The 23,806-nt window shown below is 43.9% G+C and overlaps 1 protein-coding gene across 8 annotated transcripts in view; it reads left to right on the top strand.

The window, feature by feature from the left end:
• Positions 1-23,579, top strand: part of ITSN1 (intersectin 1) — a 1,522,922-nt gene extending 1,499,343 nt beyond the window's left edge. For all 8 annotated transcript variants that reach the window (XM_078656938.1, XM_078656936.1, XM_078656937.1 and 5 more), the window contains 6 exons: positions 5,138-5,350; positions 8,151-8,272; positions 11,659-11,741; positions 11,832-11,915; positions 17,605-17,778; positions 23,289-23,579. In XM_078656938.1, the coding sequence (XP_078513064.1) occupies positions 5,138-5,350; positions 8,151-8,272; positions 11,659-11,741; positions 11,832-11,915; positions 17,605-17,778; positions 23,289-23,437 (825 nt within the window). In that variant the 3' untranslated portion in view covers positions 23,438-23,579. The remainder of the gene's footprint in view (positions 1-5,137; positions 5,351-8,150; positions 8,273-11,658; positions 11,742-11,831; positions 11,916-17,604; positions 17,779-23,288) is intronic.
• Positions 23,580-23,806: the final 227 nt, after the last annotated feature.

Below are 23,806 nucleotides of genomic sequence, written 5' to 3'. Positions count from 1 at the left end.
ACCCGATGTCTCCGGTATATTTCGCACTATATAAAACTCTAAAAAAATAAAAACTCTTTGCTTTAGTGCAATTTTGTATTGTAATTGACTTTACTGAGCATTGGCAAAGCCAAAGAAGTCTTGGCTCTAAAAGGCTCAGTTGGGTTTTCCAATGCTTTTCTGGTACATGTAAGCTAAGTCACATTTAGGTACCTAGGTGAGTTCTGGTTGTGGGAGGGTGTTCATCATGGGACATGATTGAGAACTCTTGAGCTGCAACTGAAGGCAGTGTGAGTCAGTGGGTCATAAACAGTGTTTAGATTACATACTCATCCAATCATTGGCCTCTCCGAAATGCACACATAGTGATGGTCAAATACGTAACATTTGTAATTACCAATTCTAATTATTTACAACAAAGTCATTGTTGTTTCTCATTTATATCAAACTGCTAACAAGCACTCACAAAGCCAATAGGCCTGGCTTGTTTTAGGCATATGTTTGTTCATCTGCGATTATGTCTGGTTGCAATAGCAGAAAACTCACAAAGAGACTCCTAAATGCTTGTCTGGCAGCATGCTGCGTAGAGCACAGGAAAAAAGTTCTCATGTTCTAAGACACACTCATAATTACTTGGACTGTGCCCGTTTTAAATACCCCGTCCTCCACATAGTCGGACAGTGTTTTAAATCCCACTTAAAGCACTGGGGTCCAAATAAGTTTTTGTCTTAAGACAGCTAAAACTTGTGTTGTGTAGGCTAGAACTAAAATGGTGATGATGTAAAACTGTGGAGTCCTTGGAGTCCAGAAAGAACAATCTCTTTAATCTTCTGTGGCACTCACTCTGCAGCGTCTCTGGGAGGGCATGGGCACAGCTTGTGTTAAGTGTCACAGGGGGGAGTTGTGCACTTCAGTAAAAGAAGGAAGAGGGCCTGTGACACCCAAGGCCATGATTGTAGGTCTCTAGGCTCTTCGTGCCTCTGTGCCCCTTTAGAAATGGAGCTTCAGTATGTGTTCCCCTGCAAAGCTTATCCAAAAGTCATGCAGGTCATTTGCTCCCTGACAAAGTAGATCCAAATATCCTCTGGTTTTCTAGGAATCAAGTGCAAAGGGAGCACCTCAGGAGAGAGACAGCAACATGGAGCATGGGGGGGGTCAGAAGCCATATGGAGGGCAGGGGCATCAGAATCACCGAGGACAGCGTTTGGGGAAGAAACAATGGGGAGGGAAGCAAATCGACGGGTATTGTTAGAAAAACTGGAAAGCAAGGGTGGAAGCAGGACTGAGAGGGCGGAATCAAGGAGGATGAGGGTGGGGGAAACAACATTGGAGTGAAGGGCAGAAGCAACACGGTGAAGCAGGCGGAGGATATGGGGAGGAGCTCAAATAAACTGGGAGGGAAAACAATGTGGAGCAGGGGAAGTAAATGGAAGAGACAGCAACGAGTGTGGGGAGAAGAAGCATACGGCCAAGAGAGAGAAAGCACAACATGGAGCATGGAAGGGGAAGAGAAGCAACTTAAGGTGACAACTGGAAAACACATGTACTTTCTTAAAGTGCTTAAAACAATTAGCGTCTGTGAGAAAGTGCCCTCTTTCTGCATGGTTGCCCCCACTTTTTGCTGAACTGCTGATGTGCTTTGACTGAGTGTTCCCTGGGCCCCTGCCAATCAGGTACCCAGGGCCTATGTTATTTCCCTAAAACTGCATTGAAAACAAAACCCAATTGGCATCTCTGGCCACAGGTCAGCCCCTGGTAAATGGTACCACAGGGCACTGTGACAAGGGAAGACCTCTAAGGGCTGTAGCACTTATTGTGCCACCCTTAAGAGGCCCTGTTCCATTACACTCACACACTGCCTTTGCAGGCTGCGTGTTTTGGTGCAGAACAAAGTGAAGCGTCGACATGGGACACATCCCTGTGTGCCATGCCTAAAACCCGCTGCCCTGGCATAGATCAGTCACCCCGCTGTACCCACACCACTATACCAGTGGTGTGGGTACAGATGCACGAGCCCTGTCCCCCTACAGTGTCTAAGTCCATTCTTAGACATTGTAAGTGCAGTGCTGTCATTACGAACTACACAGCACCATAATGGCTATACTGAAAACGGAGAAGTTTGCTATCAAACTTCTCAGCTAATTAAACCCACACTGATGCCAGTGTGGGATATAATGAAAAATGCCCACAGAGGACACCTTAGAGATGCCCCCTGAAAAACGACCTACCACTAGTGTCCCGGCTGAGTAGCTGCTTTCAGCTGCCACCACCAGACATGTTTCTGGACCCCTGGGTTGGGAGCCTGCTGCTCTTGGCGGCGTGAAACAATGCACATCCTTAGGACGAGGTGCCAAGCCTCCTCTCCCAGGATGGGTCGGGTCCACTAAGGGGAAGCTTCAAAGGCTTGCTGCCTTTGTGAGTTTCCCCAGGTCACTTGCTGCTTTCAGCAGCTGGTCCCCACTGGTTCTGACCCCCACTTTGGGCGGGAGAACCGGCGAGAAAAACAAGTGTCCACCTCTGCCAATTCCACCCCTCAGGTGGGGGAGGCAAGGTGAAGCACAACTCTCAGTCCCCACTATCTTGCAGATGTGGGGGACCCAGCCAACCAGGGAAAGGCTTATGCCCCCCTCCCACTGGAGGGTGGTATAATAGGGGGTTTACCCACCCCAGGTAAGGGACCATTGGTCCCAAACTTTTTACCTACCTGTAACACCCCTAAATCTAGTATTTAGGGGCACCCCTGAACCTTGCTTCCGCAGACAAGAAACCAGAAGAAGAAAAGAAGAAGGACTGAACAGCCTTGCCGAAGCTAACAAAATGAGGACGCCCACTGACTTGGCCCTAGCCCTACCGGCCTGTCCCCACCTCGAACCTGCTCCAGCGTAATCCCGGTGTGTCCTGCAGCCAGCAACCTCGAGAAACCCAGAGGACCTGCCTGCCTTCCATCCCAAAGACTCTGTCTTCCGTGAACACCGGATTTGTTCATCAACAGACTCCAGCTCCGCAAGCATCCGCGGGTCTACAACACTCTGCACCCGGCGCCCATGGCCCGAGTTCGAGTGTCCCAACACCAAGAGGAGTTCTCCCCGGCGATCCTCTCTCAAGATCCGGTGACCCCTGACCTGCCTCAAGCCTCAAACCAGAAGGTTCCCCCAACCGCGACCAGAAGTTGGCAAGAAGATCTGCCCGAAAAGGCACCCCTGCACCTGACGCCCCATGGCCTTGGGTGGCCCAATTGACGGTGCCTAACCAACCCCCAACATCCCAACTTACCTCTCCATGTGGTGGTGACACCCAGAAGACCTTTGTCCCCGATCCTGCAGTGTGTTTGTAAACCGGAGACTCTCCATTGAAAGCTACAAGTGACCCAACGCCAAAACAGCACTCTACACCCATCCGCCCCAGTGCCGCTGAGGGTGCATCTTTTGTGCTGGCCTAAACCCCCATTTGCCCTGAGCTTAAGTCCTGGAGTTTTGCTCCCACAACCAAGTGACCTGCTCCTCAGCAGCCACCAACCGGAGGCCCCCTATCCCCCATTGGATAACATTGAGCCTCAGCACTCTGCACCCGGCTGCCCTAGTGCCGCTGAGGGTGTAACAAGAGTGCATCCTTGACCCTGGGGGACCCCTGAGTCTAACCCCAGAATACCAACTCCCACAACAAGGTACTTACCTGTTAACCGATAACATTATTTTCCTTCATAGGATAACATTGACTGTTTTTCTATAAAAAGTTTTTAAGTGTAGTGTTGGAAAACCCTAGAAATCCTTTTAAAATTGTACTAAATAACAAAAACGCTTTTACTCACCTGTTTACAGGAAATGTCCCAGTACAGTATCCATACTGTAATCAAATCAAAGTGTATTTACAATTGCAATCTAAACTGTGTTACAATTGCATTACTACTGTAAAGTATTTATTGCTTACCTGTGCCGGTCTTGTTTGGTTCTAGAAAATAAAATAACTAAAAGAATATATTTATACAAAAACAATTGGTCTGAAGTTCAGTCTTTGAGTGTGTGAATTCATTTGCTGACTGAGTGTGTACAACAAATGCTTAACACTGCCCTCTGATAAAGCCTTACTGCTCGACCACACTACCACAGATAGAGAGGGAGGTGATATCTACTTTACCTCTGCCTACCTTTTGGGTTCCACTGGACTCTGTGCACACTATACCTCACTTTGACATAGTATATACAGAGCCAGCTTCCTACAGCGCCTGAAAAATGATAAGTGGAATCACACAAGTAATGTACCCATGCTCCAGGGGAGGGACAAACACAAGAAGAGGAAAGAAAGCCAACACAAGCTAATGAATAGAAGCAAGCAAATGAGTGACAATGAAGCCTACCAATGGGCAGACTCTAAGCCAACTGTAAGCTAACAATATACCTCCAACAGATGCTGTCTAGTAGGATAAAATCTAAAAACAACTGCAGCCATGTGCAATATGCCTCACGCTGCACCCTGAGAATTTGGAACTCTCTTGCTACTGCGCTCCGGGAATCCAATTCTCATCTGGCGTTCAAAAAGACCTTGCATCCCAGACCTTGCATCCCTTTTGTGTGGGCGATTTCGCACGTCTATACCCCAGAATGTCTTTCCATCTTGCTTGATGATAATGAGGTTTTGCTCTCCTCGCTTAAAAGGCGGGCTGTTACACTTTCTGACCAATGTGACAAACTTTTATGTCTTAACTTATAGTATAGCCTTCAGCTGTACCCTGTATATATGAACATGTTGTTTATACCCCTTGGACCTGCTTATCCATGCAGAGCTCTCTGACTTCCCCTAGGAACCTGGTTCAATTTGAAGAAAAATCTAATTAAATACATATAAGTGAAATACACATAAGTGTAATACACGATTGTAAAGGCCAGGTGGTTAGCGTACACACATGATGATTGCAATGTTCTGTTTGTACTGAATTATAGACATTTACAATCGTAAGATTATAGATTTATGGGGGCCAGACTGACAGCTGCGAGGTTGTACTGACTGAACACAAGTTATAATGTTCCTTTTGATGCTTAACTGCGTTTTTGAAAGACAGGTAGACACTCAAAGCAGAGTACAATATTGTGCAACCCTTTGAAATGTAAATGTTCTCGTGTCGATAACATGGCTTCCCGCACTGTCATGTGTTTTTTTCCAGCAACTCGTGTTTAATTCCGTCACGAACTGCTTGGGCCCGCGCAAATTTCTGCACAGCGGCAAACTCTACAAGGCCAAGAGCAACAAGGAGCTGTACGGCTTCCTGTTCAACGACTTCCTGCTGCTGACGCAGATCATCAAGCCCCTCGGCTCCTCGGGCACGGACAAGGTCTTCAGCCCCAAGTCCAACCTGCAGTACAAGATGTACAAGACGGTGGGTGTCGAGCGCGCCATAACACCGCGCGTTCCCTCCTCAGGAGCACAACACGGCTCCCCCCGCGGAGCCGAGCGTTGTTATCGCACACAGACACGCACCGCAATGTTTTAGTTGATCCCAGATTGATTCAAAAGGCAGGAATGCCGTGTTTTCGCAGTTCCAAATTTAGTATGACATTATAGTCAAAGATGCCTTGGCAGGGTTAGAAACAGGCGCCATCTCCTCGTCCTACTCGAGTTCTTGTCATGGACAGCACTGGAAATTTCCACGCTCTGTGAATGCCCTCGTGCGCCCATTGCACTGATGGGGCCTTCACGTTATGAGGGATTACAGTGTTAAAGTCGGACCCATCACAGCTGCACTGAAGCTAATTCGGGGGAGGGGGGGCACTATGCAAAGGTTAGATGTGCAGATGTTAGACCCTGGGCTGCTGGTCAGACGTTAGCCCTAGGGCTGCTGTACAGGTTTTAGATGTTGGTTTGTTATGCAGATGTTTAGACCCTGGGTTGCTGTACAGATGTGCCAAGGGCTGCTGTATAGATGTTAGACCCTGGGCTGCTGGTCAGACCTTGAGCTGCTGTACAGATGTTAGATGCTGTCTTGTTACGCAGATGTTTAGACCCTGGGTTGCTGTGTAGATGTTAGACCCTGGGTTGCTGTACAGATGTGCCAAGGGCTGCTGTGCAGATGCTGTCTTATTATGCAGATGTTTAGAGCCTGGGTTGCTGTTTAGATGTTAGACCCTGGCTTGCTGTACAGATGTGCCAAGGGCTGCTGGGCAGATGTTAGTCACCGAGCTGCTGTGCAGATGTTAGTCACCGAGCTGCTGTGCAGATGTTAGTCACCGAGCTGCTGTGCAGATGTTAGTCACCGAGCTGCTGTGCAGATGTTAGACCTTGGTTTGCTGGTCACGTCAGCCCTTGGGCTGCTGCACAGGCAAACGTTATTTTCTGGGTTGATCTGTAGATATTGGGCCTCCTATTACTGTCTGGACATTACACCTTTGGGTTCTGTAGGAAGTTTACGTACAGGGAAGTGAGGGTTCGGCTTGATATACAAAGGTTAGACCTAAGTCACTTCACAGAAGTAAAACTTAGAGCTGCTGTCTGGAAGTTACACATAGTGCTGATGCGTGGGAGTTAGAATGTTCTGTTTTCTATGACTTAAACCTTTGACTGCTTTATGCAAAACTGAGGGCTCCTGTGTGGAAGTTAGATCTGTAGATGTGTTATGGAAATCAGTTCTCCAGGGACGGTGTACGGTCAGGCCTACCAGTGCTGCATGGACATTAGACCTCTGCAGGCTGTATCGAAGTTAGACATAGTGGTGCTATATAGAAATGACACCTCCTCAAGCTCAATGGAAGTCAGACCTAGTGGTTGTGTATGCAAAGTGGACCTCTAAAGGCTGTGTGTAAGTGAGACATAGTGATGCTGCATGGAAATTTGTACTCTGCAGGCTATATGGAAGTCGAGCGTAGTGATGCTGTATGCAAATGAGTCCTCTGTGGGTTGTATAGAAGTCAGACATAGTGCGGCTCTCTGGAAATTAGACCTCCGCAGGGTTTATTTAAGCCAGACCTAGTGATTCTGTGTGGAAATTTGACCAATAACTACTGTATGAAAGTTAGACTTTGGATTGCTGTGCTGAAATTCAAGGGCTGATGCATGAAAGTTAGACCTTTAGGTGCTGGTTGGAAATTGGATTTCCACAGGCTGTAATAAAGAGAGACTTAGTGTTGTTTTGAAATGAGACCTCCACAGATTGTACGGAAATCTGACTTAATGATACAGTGTGGAAAATAGGCCTTTGGCTACAGTGTTAAAGTTAGACCTTGTGATGCTCTGTAAAAATGTGATTAACGGCTGCTGTTTTCAAGTTAGATCTTAGATTGGCACGTGGAAATTAGACTCAAGGATGCTGAATGGAATTAAGACTTAAGGCTGCTGCATGTAAGTTACTCCTAGGGCTGCTTTGGGGAAATGAGAGCTGTGGCTACTGCAGAGATGTTTGACCTAGGTCTTGCTACATAAACATTAATTTTGGTTGTGCTGTATAGATGCTAGAACTAGGGCGACTGTATGAAAGTTAGACGAGGACTGTTGTAGGGGAGCTAGAAATACGGAGGTACGGCTATTTTATGAAACATACGTATGCTATGTGGGAGTTGGCACTGCTGTTTGGAAGTTAGATCTGTGGCTGCTGCTTGAAAGTTAGATCTGCTGCCCAGAAGTTAGACCAGTAGCTGCTGTCCAGAAGTTAGAGTTAGATTTGGTGATGGCTGAAAAACAGCAATTGCAGTAGGACTCAACAGGAAGTCTCATAGTGTGGGTTCCTGAGTGAAAGTCAGAGTTAGAGCTGCCCATTCTGCAAAGGTTCAGTGCCTTCGGCAGAGCTGCAGCAGCTGTGCAGAAGGCATAGAGACCTCTACCTCCCTGGCCGAGATCTCCAAGTGCGTAGGTGGGTCTTTTTCCAGCTCAGCAGAGGACTTCCCTCCGCTGGACTCTCCACCACAGTCCAAGTAAGACCACAAGTGCCAAAGTTTAGAAAGCAGCTGTTGTATACCATTTGCTTCTGTAACTATAAATGCTATCTTTATTTTATTTCTGGTATAACAGTTAGTTGTTGTTAGCGATCAGCTAGTACGCGAGGGACAGTCTTAAGAGCATAGTTAACTTTGTGGGGCGGGCGCAGACACTTCAGTATCACCATATCCACTTGCTGTGTTATTCTATAGAGTAATTGAGCAAGACCAGTCTATAGTAGCATTCATACTGACTTTCATATTATTTTGCAGCCCATTTTCCTAAACGAGGTACTTGTGAAGTTGCCCACTGACCCTTCCGGAGATGAACCCATCTTCCACATTTCTCACATTGATCGAGTCTACACTCTCCGTGCTGAAAGTATCAATGAAAGGTAAGAAGAGGGAACAGGTCTTTAAGGTGGTGTTTCCTTTAACTATCTCTAGTGCAGTCTGTCTGGTATCCCCTTACAAAACTACACTTGTGTAATATGAAACAATGTTGTACAGCACAGGCCTATCTTGTTTTACTGGCACAAATATGTACTATTAATAAATGTCCTGCAAAACAAATTCGTGTTGTTACACCAGGTCAAAACGAATTTATTTTACAAACAATTCTGTGCCTAAAAATATCCTTCCTTGATTTCATTAGTTCTGCAAGTTTCTGTTAAATTTCACCTGTAAGTCTGTCGTCGGGAGCATTCCCAATATTTTAGATAGTGGAGCAAGAAGCAACTATACAATATAATGACAGGTTGTAAAGATTAATCTTCCAAGCAAAATGCTTCTGCCGTGCACATGGTTTAACAAAATAGAAAATTGTGATTCTGATATTGTTCAGATTTTACTTTCTCCAACACTCTGCAACAACATTGTCATTTTTACCAAATAATAGTTGGAAAAACTCAGGTCATCCCCATTTCAAACTGCTCCCCCAAACCCTCCATGATCAGCAAATAAACCCAAGTACATAATCTATACTGATTTGTATAACATGCACACTGATATTACTGTTTTGTACATCGACTTCTATGCAGTCCTTACTTCATTGAAAAGATGCTTCAACAAGGACGAACTGGGACAAAAAATTGTCCCGGGCTCCAAAATAAAAGTGTCCCACTTTAATGAACCAGGTAGTTAAAAAGGGCCCCACATTTGCAAACCAGGCCAGTTTTGAACTGTACGAGTATTTTGCAAAGTAATGCAGACTGAAATTTCATAAATACATTACTTTAGTATTAAATCTTTTTATTGAGCAACAACGGCAACATAACATCTTGTACAGCTCGGTCCTCCGGTATAGGCACAGAGGGGTCGAGCACATTTCAATAGCATGAACATAGCTAATAGATGTTCCCGTTGCGAGCGTTAACACAGCAAGCCGCCTACAACCCATCCGGTCCGGCCGCGACTTTAAGGCTGAAATGTAAGTGCATTCGGCGATAATAATGAGCATGTATAAACCAAAGAACTGGGAAAGAAACCGGTAAAGAAAAATTAAACACCCACCCCCCACCCTCCTCCCACAACCACCCCTCTCCTTGTCCACTGAGCACAGGTGACGACTATATGTGATCATCTCTCTAACCAGTGCCACCGAGCGCAGAACTACGTGGGAATGTGCGCCTGCGTGGTTGCGCCTTAGGTTCTGGGCGTGGAGTGTCTGCAAGGCACAGCAGTCGCAGATAAATACATTACTTTAAATATTATCAGATGATATATTTGTTCAAAAATCACATTTTGTTTTTTGTTTAAACTTACGTATAACAGTAATATTAACTTTGTGCCAGAGCATTCTATTGGGTCTCACAGTGTACTCTACTATTGTCTCTTCTTTATCTCAGCCAATTTGTGGTTTCAAGTCCTGTCTTGGTCTCTTTCCTGTATTAGAAGGCCAGTCTCTTGTTGGTATTTCTCTTAAATATGATGCTTAGTGGTATTCTACCCATTTTGTCAAACAGACCTCCAAGGTGGGCACTCATCTGGGTTGAAATCTCAGATTACCAGTTAACTCTTGCCATATGTCCAAACCTGGCAGTTTGTTATCTGTCTTCACTAATTTCATCCTGACTTTTTCAGCTACAATCCATTCTCCCACTTCTCTTAACCATCTAGCTACTTCTGGTGCTCTAGAGCTAAGCCAGTGCAATGCTAGTAGGGTTTGTTCTTGAGGTGTCTCCGTTCATTTTCATTGGGAACACTCACAAGATGGAGTTTAACTATTTTGAAGTTGTTTGAGGAAAAGTTTCTCAAGCACTTAATTATTAAGGCTTTCCTTTTGTGGGTTCAAATCTGTTTTATTACCTTCTAGTGCTTATAATGGTGATTGGGAGAATTGGCACCTTCTGCTCCTAGTTCATTCTATCTCGAGCTTTCTCATGAAGTTATCTGTCCCGCATCGAAAGGTGCCTTTCTCATTTGATAGAGAGTAGATGAGCATTTGTCCTGGTTATTATAGACCCAAGGGCCCGATGTAGTTAATAGTGAAATACCGAATTCTAAAGATTCGGTATTTAGAAATCGGTATTTCAGATGTATGTGAGAATTTGGTAAAAAATACCAAATTCTTAATATTCGTTATTACCGAATCGGTAATTGAGATTCGGTAATAACGAATACCTACCCATTCATTCCTATGGGCCTAGAGGCCCATAGGAATGAATGTGAAGACATTCGGTATTACCGATTCGGTAATACCGGGAGGAATCTCAAGGGTGCCAGGGTGTCCAAAGGACACCCTGTTGCACCCCTGAAATGTGCATGTGTGCACATGTGGCATACATGCATGCCCTAAGGGCATGAATGTGTGCCACAGGGCACATAAAAAAAGCAAGAAAGTGCTTTTTTAAAGGAATTCGATAATTACCACCAACTTGAAGTTGGTGGTAATTAGCGATTCCTTAAGGCCCAAAAGCACTCTTTTATGTGCTTTCTACATTGCATTTAATTAATCGGTATTACCGATTCCTTAAATGCAAGGCCAATTAGGAATCGGTATTAAGGAATCAGTATTTACTGATTCATTAATACCAAATCCTTCCCTACATCACGAATGCCTAAATACTGGTCGGTAACAGTGAAATTTACCGAATTTCACCTTTACCGACCGGTATTTGGGCCACCTACATCGGGCCCCAAGTTCCATACTTGGTTCAATATTGCGTCCATACTGCGCACTCTTGGTACCCCAGTCATCATGCAATTTGCCTTTTTGTGGATTTTGGACTATGATTTTGACTTGTCCAGCACATATTTGTACCTCCACAGACACTGCCCTCAGCGCGGCGCAATAGGCCCACTACGGGCTTTGCGGCTTTCTGGGTAGAAGCTCAGAGGACTTCTCTTTCAGAAGGACAGCCATTTATTCTGCTCTTTCCACCTTCTTCAATGTTCTCTTACATCATAAGTCATTGTATTTGGTTTATTTCTGTATACTGTAGACGCGTGCATTGGGTACACGCGCAGATACCAGGAGAGTGACATGGACGGATAATGATGCAGTAATATACCAAGCCGGATTATACTTTCCATGGTGGCATGAATAGTCCTTCATGAAGGAGGACGAGAAGAGAAGGAGCGGGTCTGTGATATAGTTTATTTTCAATTGGAGTAGGCAACGGACTGCTTGTCCGAGCACATCATATAATGGAGGTGGGCGGTGAAGGTGGATGAATCAAAGTAATAAGATTGCTCGTTAGTAATTGATGTATGATGACTTTTAAATGGAGATCTTGTTTAATTATTATTGTTTGACAATATCTCTAAACCTTTATTGCAGGACTGCTTGGGTTCAGAAAATTAAAGCGGCCTCAGAACTTTACATAGAAACAGAGAAAAGGAAACGAGAAAAGGCATATTTAGGTAATGATAAAGTGATCAAGAAGTATTTAATTTTAAGTATCTAGAAATTAAAATCATTCTGAAGATGTCTCTAACTTTCATCTTTGACAGTTCGCTCTCAGCGGGCAACAGGTATTGGGAGATTGATGGTGAACATTGTTGAAGGAATAGAGCTGAAACCGTGCCGGTCACATGGTAAGCACTGGTTTTGTTTTACATCGCTGTGGTTTGGACAGTATGGCAGGTGATTGATTCTGTCATGTTTTCGCTCTTCTTTAGTTTTAAAAGTTTTATTTTATTTTTGCTGTTAATTTCCCACACAATCGATTTGCAAACAACTTCAGCACAGGTTATCAGTTTACAATGCAACCATTATGCATGGCACATGAATATTCAGGACAGTTACCACAGTGCATAAACCATATCAGACATTGCATAAGTTGGCAAAACCCCTGGCCACCCACTTCATTAAGTTAAATAACAAGCCCTAGCATTGTCGCACCAGCCGTGTAAGTCGGCCCTGCACAGGTGTTGCCGCAGAGGGTCTCACATGTCATTAGGGCGGGAGGAAGGCACCATCAGTGAAGTATATGTGTCTAATGCATCACAAACACTAAGGCCTGATTTAGAGTTTGGTGGGCCGGGTTACTCCGTCACAAATGTGACAGATATCCAGTCCGCCATATTACGAGTCTGTTATATGCGATGGTACTTGTAATACGCCGGAAGGGATATCCGTCATGTTTCTGACAGGGACGGCTCCTCCACTAGGGCGGAGGAGCGTCGCCCCACAAAGCCAAAACATAAAATGGTAATAACTTTTGGTTATTACCATTTCATGTTTCTTTCTGCAGTGCGGGCTGGTGGGTGGGTGGAGCTGCCCGGGCAGGGCAGGAATGTTTTGCCCACTCCTGAATGTGAATGACTGGTTAGGTCGGCACTCTCGGGCCACCAAAACCAGTCATGCGCACTCTGCACTTCTCCATGCAGGCTGCATTGCAGCCTACATGGAGAACTTGCCATCCCCTACAGCCCCTCTCTGGGCGGCGTCCTGACCAATCGCAATGCTCCATTGGAGCGTTGTGATTGGCTTAGGGGAGGGAGGCTGCCTGCTTCCTGTTCTGGAGGCAGGAGAGCAATAGCAGTGAGGACGTGGGACCCGGGCCTGCAGAAAGATAGCTATCGCGCCCCCACCGCTCGACCCCGCGCCTGTCTCATCACCCCTGAGCCATGTTTGCTGCTACTGGTTTGTGATGGAGTAACCCGTCCACCAAACTCTAAATCAGACCCAAAGTCTGCCAGCGACCATGTGACCCACCCCATGTCATTGATATACTTTGTATGGCCAGGAGCAGCAACAATGTTACAAAGCTCCTGTTATTAGTGATGACCTCATGTGCCCATTCCAGAAGGGTCGTTAATGAAACAGGAGTCAGAGGAACTTTGTCAATTTGCTCAGTTCTATAAAGATTTCTCTCCAATACTTAACAAGGCCTGGACACTTCCATGCAATTCGTATAAAGTCTGCCACATCAGTATTGCATTTACTACTTTTCTGCTCCACTTTATGGTAAAATGTGCACAATGACACAGGTGTGTAATACATTTGATGTAGAAATTTCAAATATAGTAAGCGTTGCCTAATGTTTAATGAGACGTGTCTGGTTTTAAAGCAACACAACTGCTATTGTTCATCTGATATATCATGGCCGAGATAATTTTCCCACTTTCTTCGGGATGCATTGGGTGTGATTTTCTCCTTTAGGTCTATCTCCTTGTACAATCAATTACCACTTTCCCCAGGCCATTGTTATAGTATTTTTTTTACAGCGCATACAGCGACCCTGGCTCACCCAGGAGACTATCTGAATATACCTCAAACATATGCTTCATTCTGAAATACACAATTATATGCTGAATGGTGGTCTCCCCCAACTTCTTGAATGCTGAAAGAAGTGTAAGTTGACCCTCACTATATAATTAGCCCATTTTACACACCCTTAGTTAATTAAGGTTCAGATAGCATTGGGCTCAACGGACAAGGCGATTATTAGGTAATGGAATTTGCAGGCGAGTATGCTGGAAGAGTAGTAAAATATTAGAGGTCACTTGGTTTGTCTCTTGTAGGTCTAGCTCGGTCTTCCAAAATCTTAGTATTTTGGTGACATAGGTCTGCTATCTTTCTCAATCACCACACAATGAGGTTGCTGTACACTTCTATACCCATATTTGGTGGATTGTAGCTAAGCAAGATCATTATACAGTTTAATATCTGGGACCACCCTGCTAACCCCCCTACTCATAAGGCAAGGTGGCTGTTTTCCAGCTAACCCTGGGTTGTTTGCCCACCTAAATGTGATTTAACCCTATACTATGTTTTAATAAGTGCAATCCGATCTGCTATAGATTGGGGAAGATGTGTCCATGAATCTACCTGATTTTGTATTACACAGAATGTTTTTCTTATAGTACTGCCTTTGGAGTAAAATCCCAAGAAAGTGAATCAAACTTCTTTTCGTTATCAAAAAAGGCGGCAGGCAAAGCAGGGTTTGTCTAGTGCATTAAGTTAAATAACAGTCACAGTTTTAAGCTCGTAGATCTCCCGTCCACAAAGCCCAAGGCTTGAGTGATCAGCAGTGAGCAGGCCTGGCTATAATTGTGGCCAAGATTTTCATATCAACATTAATTAGAAACAGTGGTCTATGGTAGGAGCACTGAGATATTATTTCCAGAGCTGCATGAAGAATAGGGGGCAGTATACTTCTGACCTTAACTTCCTCTCACATTTTTAACATGCGAGGCACTAGAAGGCCCCAATATTCTACATACAATTTATCAGATATGCTATCACTGCCTGGCACGTTCCCTCCTGCTATGTCTTGATCACTGCATGGTTCATAAGGGATCCCTCTTCCAGGGTTCCAAACAGGCCATTATGGCCCTTTCTAGATATTGCTAAAGTTCCTGGTCAGGAACTGAGGGTGGGGTGACTTTCATACAGGTTAGTGTATTAGGCATGAAAAGTGTCCAAAATATTACCATCCATCCACACTATGCCTCCCGTATTCATGACCACTTCTGTAATGCCCACTGGACCTTGACTAATCTGGCTAGTGTTCTGCAATGTTGGATTTCTATGGCTGTGGCACAGACACATAAGGGCTAGTATTCTGCCAGGTTCATCCTCCTCTGCACAATTTCTTGCAACAGCATATTTCCCTAAATGCTTCACCTCTGTTAGCTGTTTCATTCTAACTGTAAATAAGCTCCTGAATCTCTTTGAGCATTCCCTTGCTTCCTGTACTCATGAATTTAATTTCTCTATCATATATTTCCTTTTCCAATTTACCCACAGTGCCACACAGTGCCTTAAGAAAACTGTCTTGTTTGGATGTGCTCATGCTTCTCATACAGGCCATAAAGGCCGCTCAGACTATCCATGGGCTCACTAAGGTTTTGCTACATTTGAATTGATTGCCTGCTCTCATATTGCATCCATGAGGACTTCTGATGAGGGTTCTCCCCCATTAGAGGTTCCCCACCCAGAACTGAAAACACCCACCCGTAACAGATATGTCGCTCCTTGGTTGGGGCAGCCATCTGGGAGAGGTGGAGATCCGAGGACTTTGGGCTTCGGCGGAGTCTCAACTCCACATTATCCTGCTGGAGTTGAGAGTGATCCAGCTAGTATTGAAAGCCTTTCTTCCTTCAATCAAGGATGGCTGGTTCAGATGTTCATGGAAAACACCACTGCAATGTGGTATTGCAGGGGTGTGATGGAGTTATGGACCCTAGGTCAAGAGGCCTTGCAACTCTACATCTCTGGACATGGATGGAACAGTAGGACATATTCCAGGCGGTACAACATCTGGCAGGCTCTCTGAACACCAGAGCAGATGAACTCGAACTCAGCCGTTGAAGCCTAGTGGATCACAGATGGCATCTCCATCCGGAGGTGGTACAAGGTCTCTTCGGAGATCAGGGAGAGCCTCAGTTAGATCGATTTGCCACTGCCGAGAGCACACAATGTCAGCACTTTTGCTCGCTGGAGTTTTCAATGTGACTCTTGTTTGGAGATGCTTTTCATCTTGAGTGGACCCCAGACATCCTGACTTGCAATCGATGCCCGACACCGTGTTTGCACCCTGCACCGAGCCGCCCCTGTGCCACTGGTGGTGTTTGTCTGGTGCTGCTTTGTGGCCCCCTGTGCTTGCCTAAAACTGCTGAAGCTTGAAATCAGCAGCTACTTTACTTACCTACTTGCAGCATGTTTTCAATCACCCCCAGTCTCCATTGGTTAACATTTGGCCCTAACTCCAGATATGACCTTGGCACCCGGCCGCACCTGTGCCTGCGCTGGTGGTGCAGTGTTTGTGCTTACCTGAACCTTGCCTTCTGCTGACCTCCAACTCCAAAGACTGGAACTGTAAGTTGTGTACTTACCTGCAAATCCGCATTATTGTTTTCCTCCCATTGGTTAACATTGCAAAGACTTAAAATTGCATAGTGTCCACTTTTGAAGCTGACTTGTTGACACTGAGCAGGTACTCAGAGTGGAAGCAAACTAGCGAAGGAGGGTGGAACAGGCTGTGAACACAAGCGCACCTGTAAACTCTCCTCTGCCAATGGGTAGGCGGAGTTTTTGCCAAACTCCGCTCTCGAAGCGGAGCGCAGACCACACAAAACTCTGCCAGTAGAGCGGAGTTTGCCGCTCACCCCTGGTTTAGAGCCACTAAAATCCAGATCCAAGGTTTTACATGTGGGTTCAGAAAAACCAATAGGTTCTATGGTGGGATTAAAAGCAATGATTATGTGTTTATTAGTTAAAAGATACTCTATCCTTGACATAGAATTATGAGTGTGAAAGTAGAAAGTGAATTTGCTGCCTGTGGGGTTGTTTAGTCTCCAGGGATCGCTAAGCTCAGGCATTTCAATTCAGTGTGTCATCAGACTGCGTAATTTGCTTGGACAGTAAGAGATAGTAAGCCTATATCGTCTGGAGGTCAGTGAGAGTTGTTTTTAGTTCTGACCAGAAGTTCGGATCGTCCCCTGCGGAGCATATATGTTAGGAATATAAAAGTTATTTCCATTTATATATACTTTATTTAAAAGCCATCTACCATTCTTGTCATGGATAATATCTATACAAAAAGCCCCTGCTTTTTGGTCTGAGTCCAATCCCTGCGGTACTGCTTTGGTGTCTATTCTTAGGTGATGAATCTGTGGTTAGAAGTATCCAACAGAAAAAACATGTTACTTACCTTTGGCTCATACTTATGGATATTATCTAACTACAGATTCCTCACTGCCCTTTCGGTTTACCCATTCTGAGGAGTAACTTCTTTTTAACATCTTAATAGGTAACAAGTTAGTCATCAGCACACTGTTACCAACAATAGTTCATGGCTCCATATCTGAGGGTGTGGAAAGGGAAACGACAAAAAACTGACTTCAACGTACAGGGGTGGAGCTAATGCGGCTGCTCTCCATCACTCCCAGTGGGCTATGAAGTCCGCATGGCACCTCCTAGCGGCGCTCGGGAGTATTGTTATGAAACATTTCCCAATCCAGTCTGACAGTCCTCATGGAGAGACCCCATACTCTGCTCTCCTACACCCACCAATTTTGGGGATGTTGCTTTCTCCTTTCTATTTGACTTTATGACGGAGAAATGTTCTATCACCATGGGCAATGAAAAAATATTTGAAGTTGTATCACTGCTTTCTCAATATCGATAATAATGGGACTGGAACATAAACAGACAGGAGAAAGTATTAGAAAACAGGCAGTGGTAACTTAATTTTTCTTGTTAAAATACAAGGCCTTTTTTCATTTGTGCCCTAGTGCGAGCTGTACTTTGCTAAATATGTGCTGTGAATTTCAGGAAAGAGCAATCCATACTGTGAGATCACCATGGGCTCCCAGTGCCACATCACCAAGACGATCCAGGACACGCTGAACCCCAAGTGGAACTCAAACTGTCAGTTCTTCATCAAGGACCTGGAGCAGGACGTGCTTTGTATCACAGTCTTCGAGAGGGATCAATTCTCACCGGATGGTATGTAGAGCGTAGATGTACCCATAGAGTTAACATAGGATTCTTAATAAAAGTAAATATTTTAAGGAGCACCCAGTGTTTGATGTACGATCCTTTTCAAACTGCATAACAAGGTGTTTTTTTCCAGTATTATTATCACTAAAGAAAATGACATGATATCATATATTTCCAATATGTGCGCTATGAAAAACAAGCATTTGCAAGGCAATAGGTCGCGCATTAACGAGAGTTTGAGCTATTGGCATTGTAAATGGCAATGCCTTTTATTTAAGTGTTGTTTTTAAAACAGATAAATAAAAGGCATTGTCATTTACAATGCCAATAGCATAAACTCTTGCAAATGCGAGACCTATTGCATTGCAAATGCCAGCGCCCGTACTATAAATTAAGTGTCATGAGAGATCGTGTCGTATTTGCAAAAGCAGGCAGGTCAAAGCTATTTGAGAAAATAGTGCTCGGAGGATGTAATTAAAGCCTACTGAGTAACAACACACTTAACAGGGGGTGTCGCCACAAAAGGTTACAAAAGGAGACAAGGCGGTACTAAAGAGGAACTGCTAAGCCTATTGACCAATGAACAGCCACAGATTACAGTAGACAATGACAAAAGCCAATGAAAAATATGAGTGGAGAATAGCCCTCACCCACTATCGTGGTATGCTTCATCAGCAGGCTAGCCCACCGAATAGGCATAACCCTGGTTCCAATGTCGCCTATTCCGGCTCACCAAACTGTTTTTTACGAGCTCTTAAAGACCATATATTTTTATTGGGGACCTAAAAATGGCTAAAAATACATAGGGTGCCTTCCAGTGGAAATGTATTTTCTTGGTCCCTGTAAGATTAAAAACCTAGGAAGCTATGTGATGAGAGAAAACTACAGTGGTTTTCATATCTTTAAGCCAACATGTTTCATTCAGCTATTTAAAGCCCTTGGGTAGAAAGGGTGGGGGGGTGGGGTTGGGTTCTGACTTTGAGCAGGACTTCGGTCCCTCTGCTACTAATGTACATGTATAATGATCATGTCTCATGAAAATAAGATTTGTTTGTTGCTAGCTGCTATTTTTCAACAATGTGACATGCTCTATACTACACACAAGTGTTCAACTCATTAAGGTGACACCCACACCTTCATGCTTATATCTCAAAATGATGGTAACACCATTTCTCGTACCCAGATTTTTACAAAATTATCCTCAGGACTGGGGATGAGGGGCTACCTCTTTAATAACACACTGTACGATTCCTAATAGTTTCAGTCAAGGTGCAAAACGTAGTCTCTGATAAGGATAATGTCCTCGAAGTAAGAAAATAGATTATCACAGTTACTTAGCCAAGGGTCCCTGCATCCTGACAATGTTGGAGATCAAAAGGAAGCGCCATTTAACCCCTTCTCAGCAGCGTGAATTCAGCCGAGGTGCGGGGATTTAATTAGGGGGCGTAACCCCTTGCGAGCTCAGGACGGCCCCGGCCATCCTACGTCACAGTAGGTGTGAGCGGAGTACGGCCTGGGCCCGTCCAAACTCTGCCCACTAATTAATTCTTCCACACAGGTGGGGAATTTGCGCCGCGCTGGGGAATCGGCAGCGTTTGGATGGCCCCTGGCCATCCTGAGCACATGCCCACCTTGACATAGGACTGCCACGAGCACACACGAGGTTAAAGGATTCTAGTATATCAATGAGTAGGCTGTGGTGCATCATCGGAGCCTGACGCGATGCGGCAGGTTGACGTTGCCTATGCCTGCTGTCATCATGCTCTTTTGGCGCTAAGGTTACTGTGAGTTTTTGGTATGGTGCACAAGAGGCTTTTGCTTACAGACACCTAACTTAGGTGCTTTTAGTTCCGCCTTAGGAGTCCTAAGGCCGACCTTAAACCATGTTTCAGTCTTGACGAGAGTGCACGCTTTATTCTCATACATTACAAAGGATCTTCAGAGATGTTGAGCTCCAGCCAGCGCAGATGCAGCTGAACCATGTCATAGTTTGTGGGGTGAAGCAAATAGATGCCTAATGATGGGTTTGCGTATGTGTGACATTTCAATTTATGGATTGTGCTTTTGTGAGACATTTTGATGACTCGTGTAAAACTTTGAGAGACACTTTATACACAATAGAACAGAGCAGTTATGTCCATGTAATGAGATAAATATCAGATATGAACTCCTTTTGTGCATGTAATGGCTAGAAATGTGTCTGTCAGCAGCCCGAGATGTTATGACCCAAAAAAACGATACTGGCTGAAAATATCAACCATTCAAGACGAGAGGAGAGTCCACAGACATACCAGACCTCTCTTTCTCTCATTGTATATAGAATGACTTAACAAAGTCTAGGGCTGCATTATGTTATCAAATGAATACCCAGGACAGTGTATTCCAATTCTTGATAAAACTGACTGGCAACTAATTATTCAAATCATTCATTTTCTTGACCTCAGATGGATGAAAGGTGGAGTAGGCTCTGAAAGGATTCTGACCACTGTCCTTCAGGTTATGGAAGGTTCTTTAGAGCAGAATGCAGACATTGAACAACCAGTTAGGGGCTCATCAGCCATGTGTAGCTTGGTTCCAGTGATACGGTGTGCCACCCTAAGTGGGACATCTATACCCAGACGTAGGCCCCTGCACACTGGGTCACTGGTACCAAGATATACCCGGCTGATGTGCCCTAATCAGGGCAAAACCAGTCCTTGGTTGCTTGTGTTCCAGTTCAGGGAGGACTGACCTGTCCGTTTAGGCTCTACTGTTCCCATTGGAGTAGGGTCAAGACTGATTTTCATATGGGTGGGTCCAAATTGAGATGACATGGTGGGTAAAAAATATTGATGGACTGGGATGGGGCCCGAAGTAATTACCGGTGCCTGAAATTAATTCAAGCATTTCATCCATCACTTTTTGTACACTTTGGGGTCCCCGTCTCTCCCAGCATGAGTTCCTCTGATATGGCTGTAACTCCCAATCATGTGTTCCTGGAAGGTGAGGGCCACAAGAGTAACAGTAAAGTAGAGGGCTGACCATGCACATAAGAAGTCAATGGCCAGTAATATCAGAATCCCTACTTACGCTCATGTTACTCGGTGAATTATGTTAAATAATTTTGGGTGGAGGAAGAGCAAAGAGAATTAGAACATCCATTGTCTCTGTGAGTTTATTGAAAATCAACTTGATGCAAAAAATATCCAAACCACTAGTTTTAATCGTGCATTTTGAGTAATATTGTTAAATTGTAAATAGGTCGAATGCTTGAGAGATTTACTAATCTGAAAGTTTGTACCTAAAACGTGCATCTGACCACAATAGGACAAGATAAATAACACTTCTCTGCCAGGCTTTATGGTAGACCTTTATCTAACCATTGGTGGGTTACAATTACACATACTATCATAGTCACTACAAATCACAGTTGTTGATATATATTTCCCAATGTGAGTGTTAACAGCAAAAGTGATTGTCGCATAATAGGTCGCCGAGGAGTTGGCCAGCAAATGCTGATGCTCCATAGAGACAACCAAGCAATGAGGGCAATCCTACGCTGACATTGTATTACATCTTTACCTCTTTTCTGGTGTAAAGTAGCTTTGCCAGTGTTCAACCAAATGCTAGTAAATTAATCTCATCGACTTTAAAGTTGAATTCATAACTTCTTTTAAGAGTTCTCCTCTTTCAGATGCACTTTTTGAGATGCTGAACCAGCTTTAGGTTCTGTCCAGGAATGGTCTGTTTGTCACCACTGCTTTGTAGTGTTTTGATTTAACTTTTATTTTTTTGCCTGGAGGAGTGGGTAGAAGTAAATATGTTGTTCTTAAATATTATGTGATTTACTACATATTAAAAAACGCAGAAAGTCGAAAATAAAAACAAAAAATTACCTGTGGCTTATTTGCTTTATTCAGACCTATACAGCGTTTTTTCTTGGTTAATCATATTTGCAGTTTTCTTGTCCCATTTTAATACAAGTTTAGGAGAACTAAAAACTTCCACAATCCTTTGATCTTACACATATTTTCACAGCTGAGCGTATGATTCCAATGTTTCTTGGCGGGAAAATGTGAACAAACACCCATTCCTGATTCACCTTGAAAGCTTCTCATTGGCCTAGACTCCTATCAGATGTATCTGAACAATGTAATAGTTTGTGCAGAAAAGCAGATAGTTGAAGCATCTAGTAAGTCATACCTTAGAACAATGTTTCCTAACCTGTGATCTGTGAACCCATTTGGGGTCCCCAAAGCCTACTCAGGGGGACCACCACTGCTTATACAATCAAACAATACAAGATTAATAAAGTAAATATACATAAAAAACAAAATGTAAAATTAGAAATATTAAAATTTTCTGTAGATGTGAAGGATTTTAAAAGTTGTGGCTAAAATTTAAGTTGATATCCTTAGCATAATTTGTGGTAGCAGCACAAGTAAAGTTAACAGAATCTAGTATGGATAATTGATGACCTCAATTGTAGCACTGGTGTGCTTAGACAAAAAGAGAGCATGCATTAAGTACAAGAAAGAGAAAGTGATATGCTAGAATCTAGCATATTACTTCGCATTTGAGAAATAAAACCACATTTTCAAAATCTTCCCATTAAAATGAAGATTTCGATTTTTGTATATTTTTTGTTTGTGAATTAAATACAGGATTTCATAGTCTGTGTTCAAGCTATACTTGTTTCTGTGGTTTTGTGTATTGCTCTGAGGTTCAAATTGAAGAAAGTGCTTAGATCGAGGACTCCTACTTCTGGTAGTGATTCAGTGGGGTGAGGGGGTCCCCGGCTTCCAGTAGGGATTCAATAGGGGTCCCCATAAGGCAAACGTTTAAGAACCGCTGTCTTAGAGCAATGTGATGATATGCAACTCATTGCATATGAGAAGGGAATTGTGGGAAAAGGAGCATGCTATGATTTCAACCCGTTGGGTGGTAGCTAGCTTGATGCACGATCACTAGTAACTATCTCAAAGGTCTCACTTTCTGGGAGACGATTGGTGAGAATGTTCTGGTTCTTGTAAGATAATTGTACTGCACGGGCAACCTGAACCTGTATTTGCGCTGGTGTTTCAACAGTTTTTGTCAAGACTACAGATGGATGAAAAGGTTCAACGCAGCCTTAATTCTTTTGGCAGCAATAGGGGGGAGAAGCCATTAACCAAAAAAACTTCTTAGAAAAACAGCATCGGTTTGGGGGATCAGTAAATTGCGGTGGCAAAGGCTGTGAAAGACAACCTATGGAATTTGTTCATTTTTGTTGGACATAAGAGACTTCAGGTGGAAGCTCAAGATTTTAACAGCTGAATGAATACAGACCAGGCCGCCCATGCTACAGTGAAATGACATCTTTAAAAAGTGTCCTGTGTTGATAATAATTTTGAGGATTGAGAAAGACACAGAGTCTTACATTCTACATCCAGGCTGAAATGAAAATGAATGCTTTCTTCTGGAAAAGTCTTATGTAGATATTGATATAAAAACAAGGCATGCATAGTAATGAGGTCTCTCTTTTGTTTCTTTTTCAGACTTTTTGGGTCGAACAGAAATCCGTGTTGCGGACATTAAAAAAGACCAGGGCTCTAAAGGCCCTGTCACCAAGTGTCTCCTCTTGCACGAAGTGCCAACCGGAGAAATAGTAGTTAGGTTGGATCTGCAGCTGTTTGATGAACCGTAGGCAGCAATGCGTAGAGCGACATCAGCAGACGTTCCTCTTCAAATAGAACTGTTGCCCATTTGCCTGCAAGAGGACATCAGAAGAGGAACCAACACCTGTTGTCACCAGAAATACTTGTCATAAAACCCATAATAACCTTTTTTTTTTTAGGAAAATTGTCTTTTTTATGTGGATGTTTGGGGCCATTTTCAGAATATGCACTAGAAGTAGCAGAGATGTAATTTATTCCCTAGGATGGACATTTAGCAATGAACATAGGCAGCTACTTCTATGCAAACCTCCTCCATATACTGTGTTGGTTTATCTCTTAGATGCAATATTACTATTAATATTTTCTGGGGAAGATTCACCAGGAATGTTCCCATTAAA

This window comes from Lissotriton helveticus, chromosome 8 (genome assembly GCF_964261635.1).
Source record: "Lissotriton helveticus chromosome 8, aLisHel1.1, whole genome shotgun sequence".
Lineage (NCBI taxonomy): Eukaryota > Metazoa > Chordata > Amphibia > Caudata > Salamandridae > Lissotriton > Lissotriton helveticus.
This window is presented reverse-complemented; position numbering and strand designations above follow the sequence as displayed.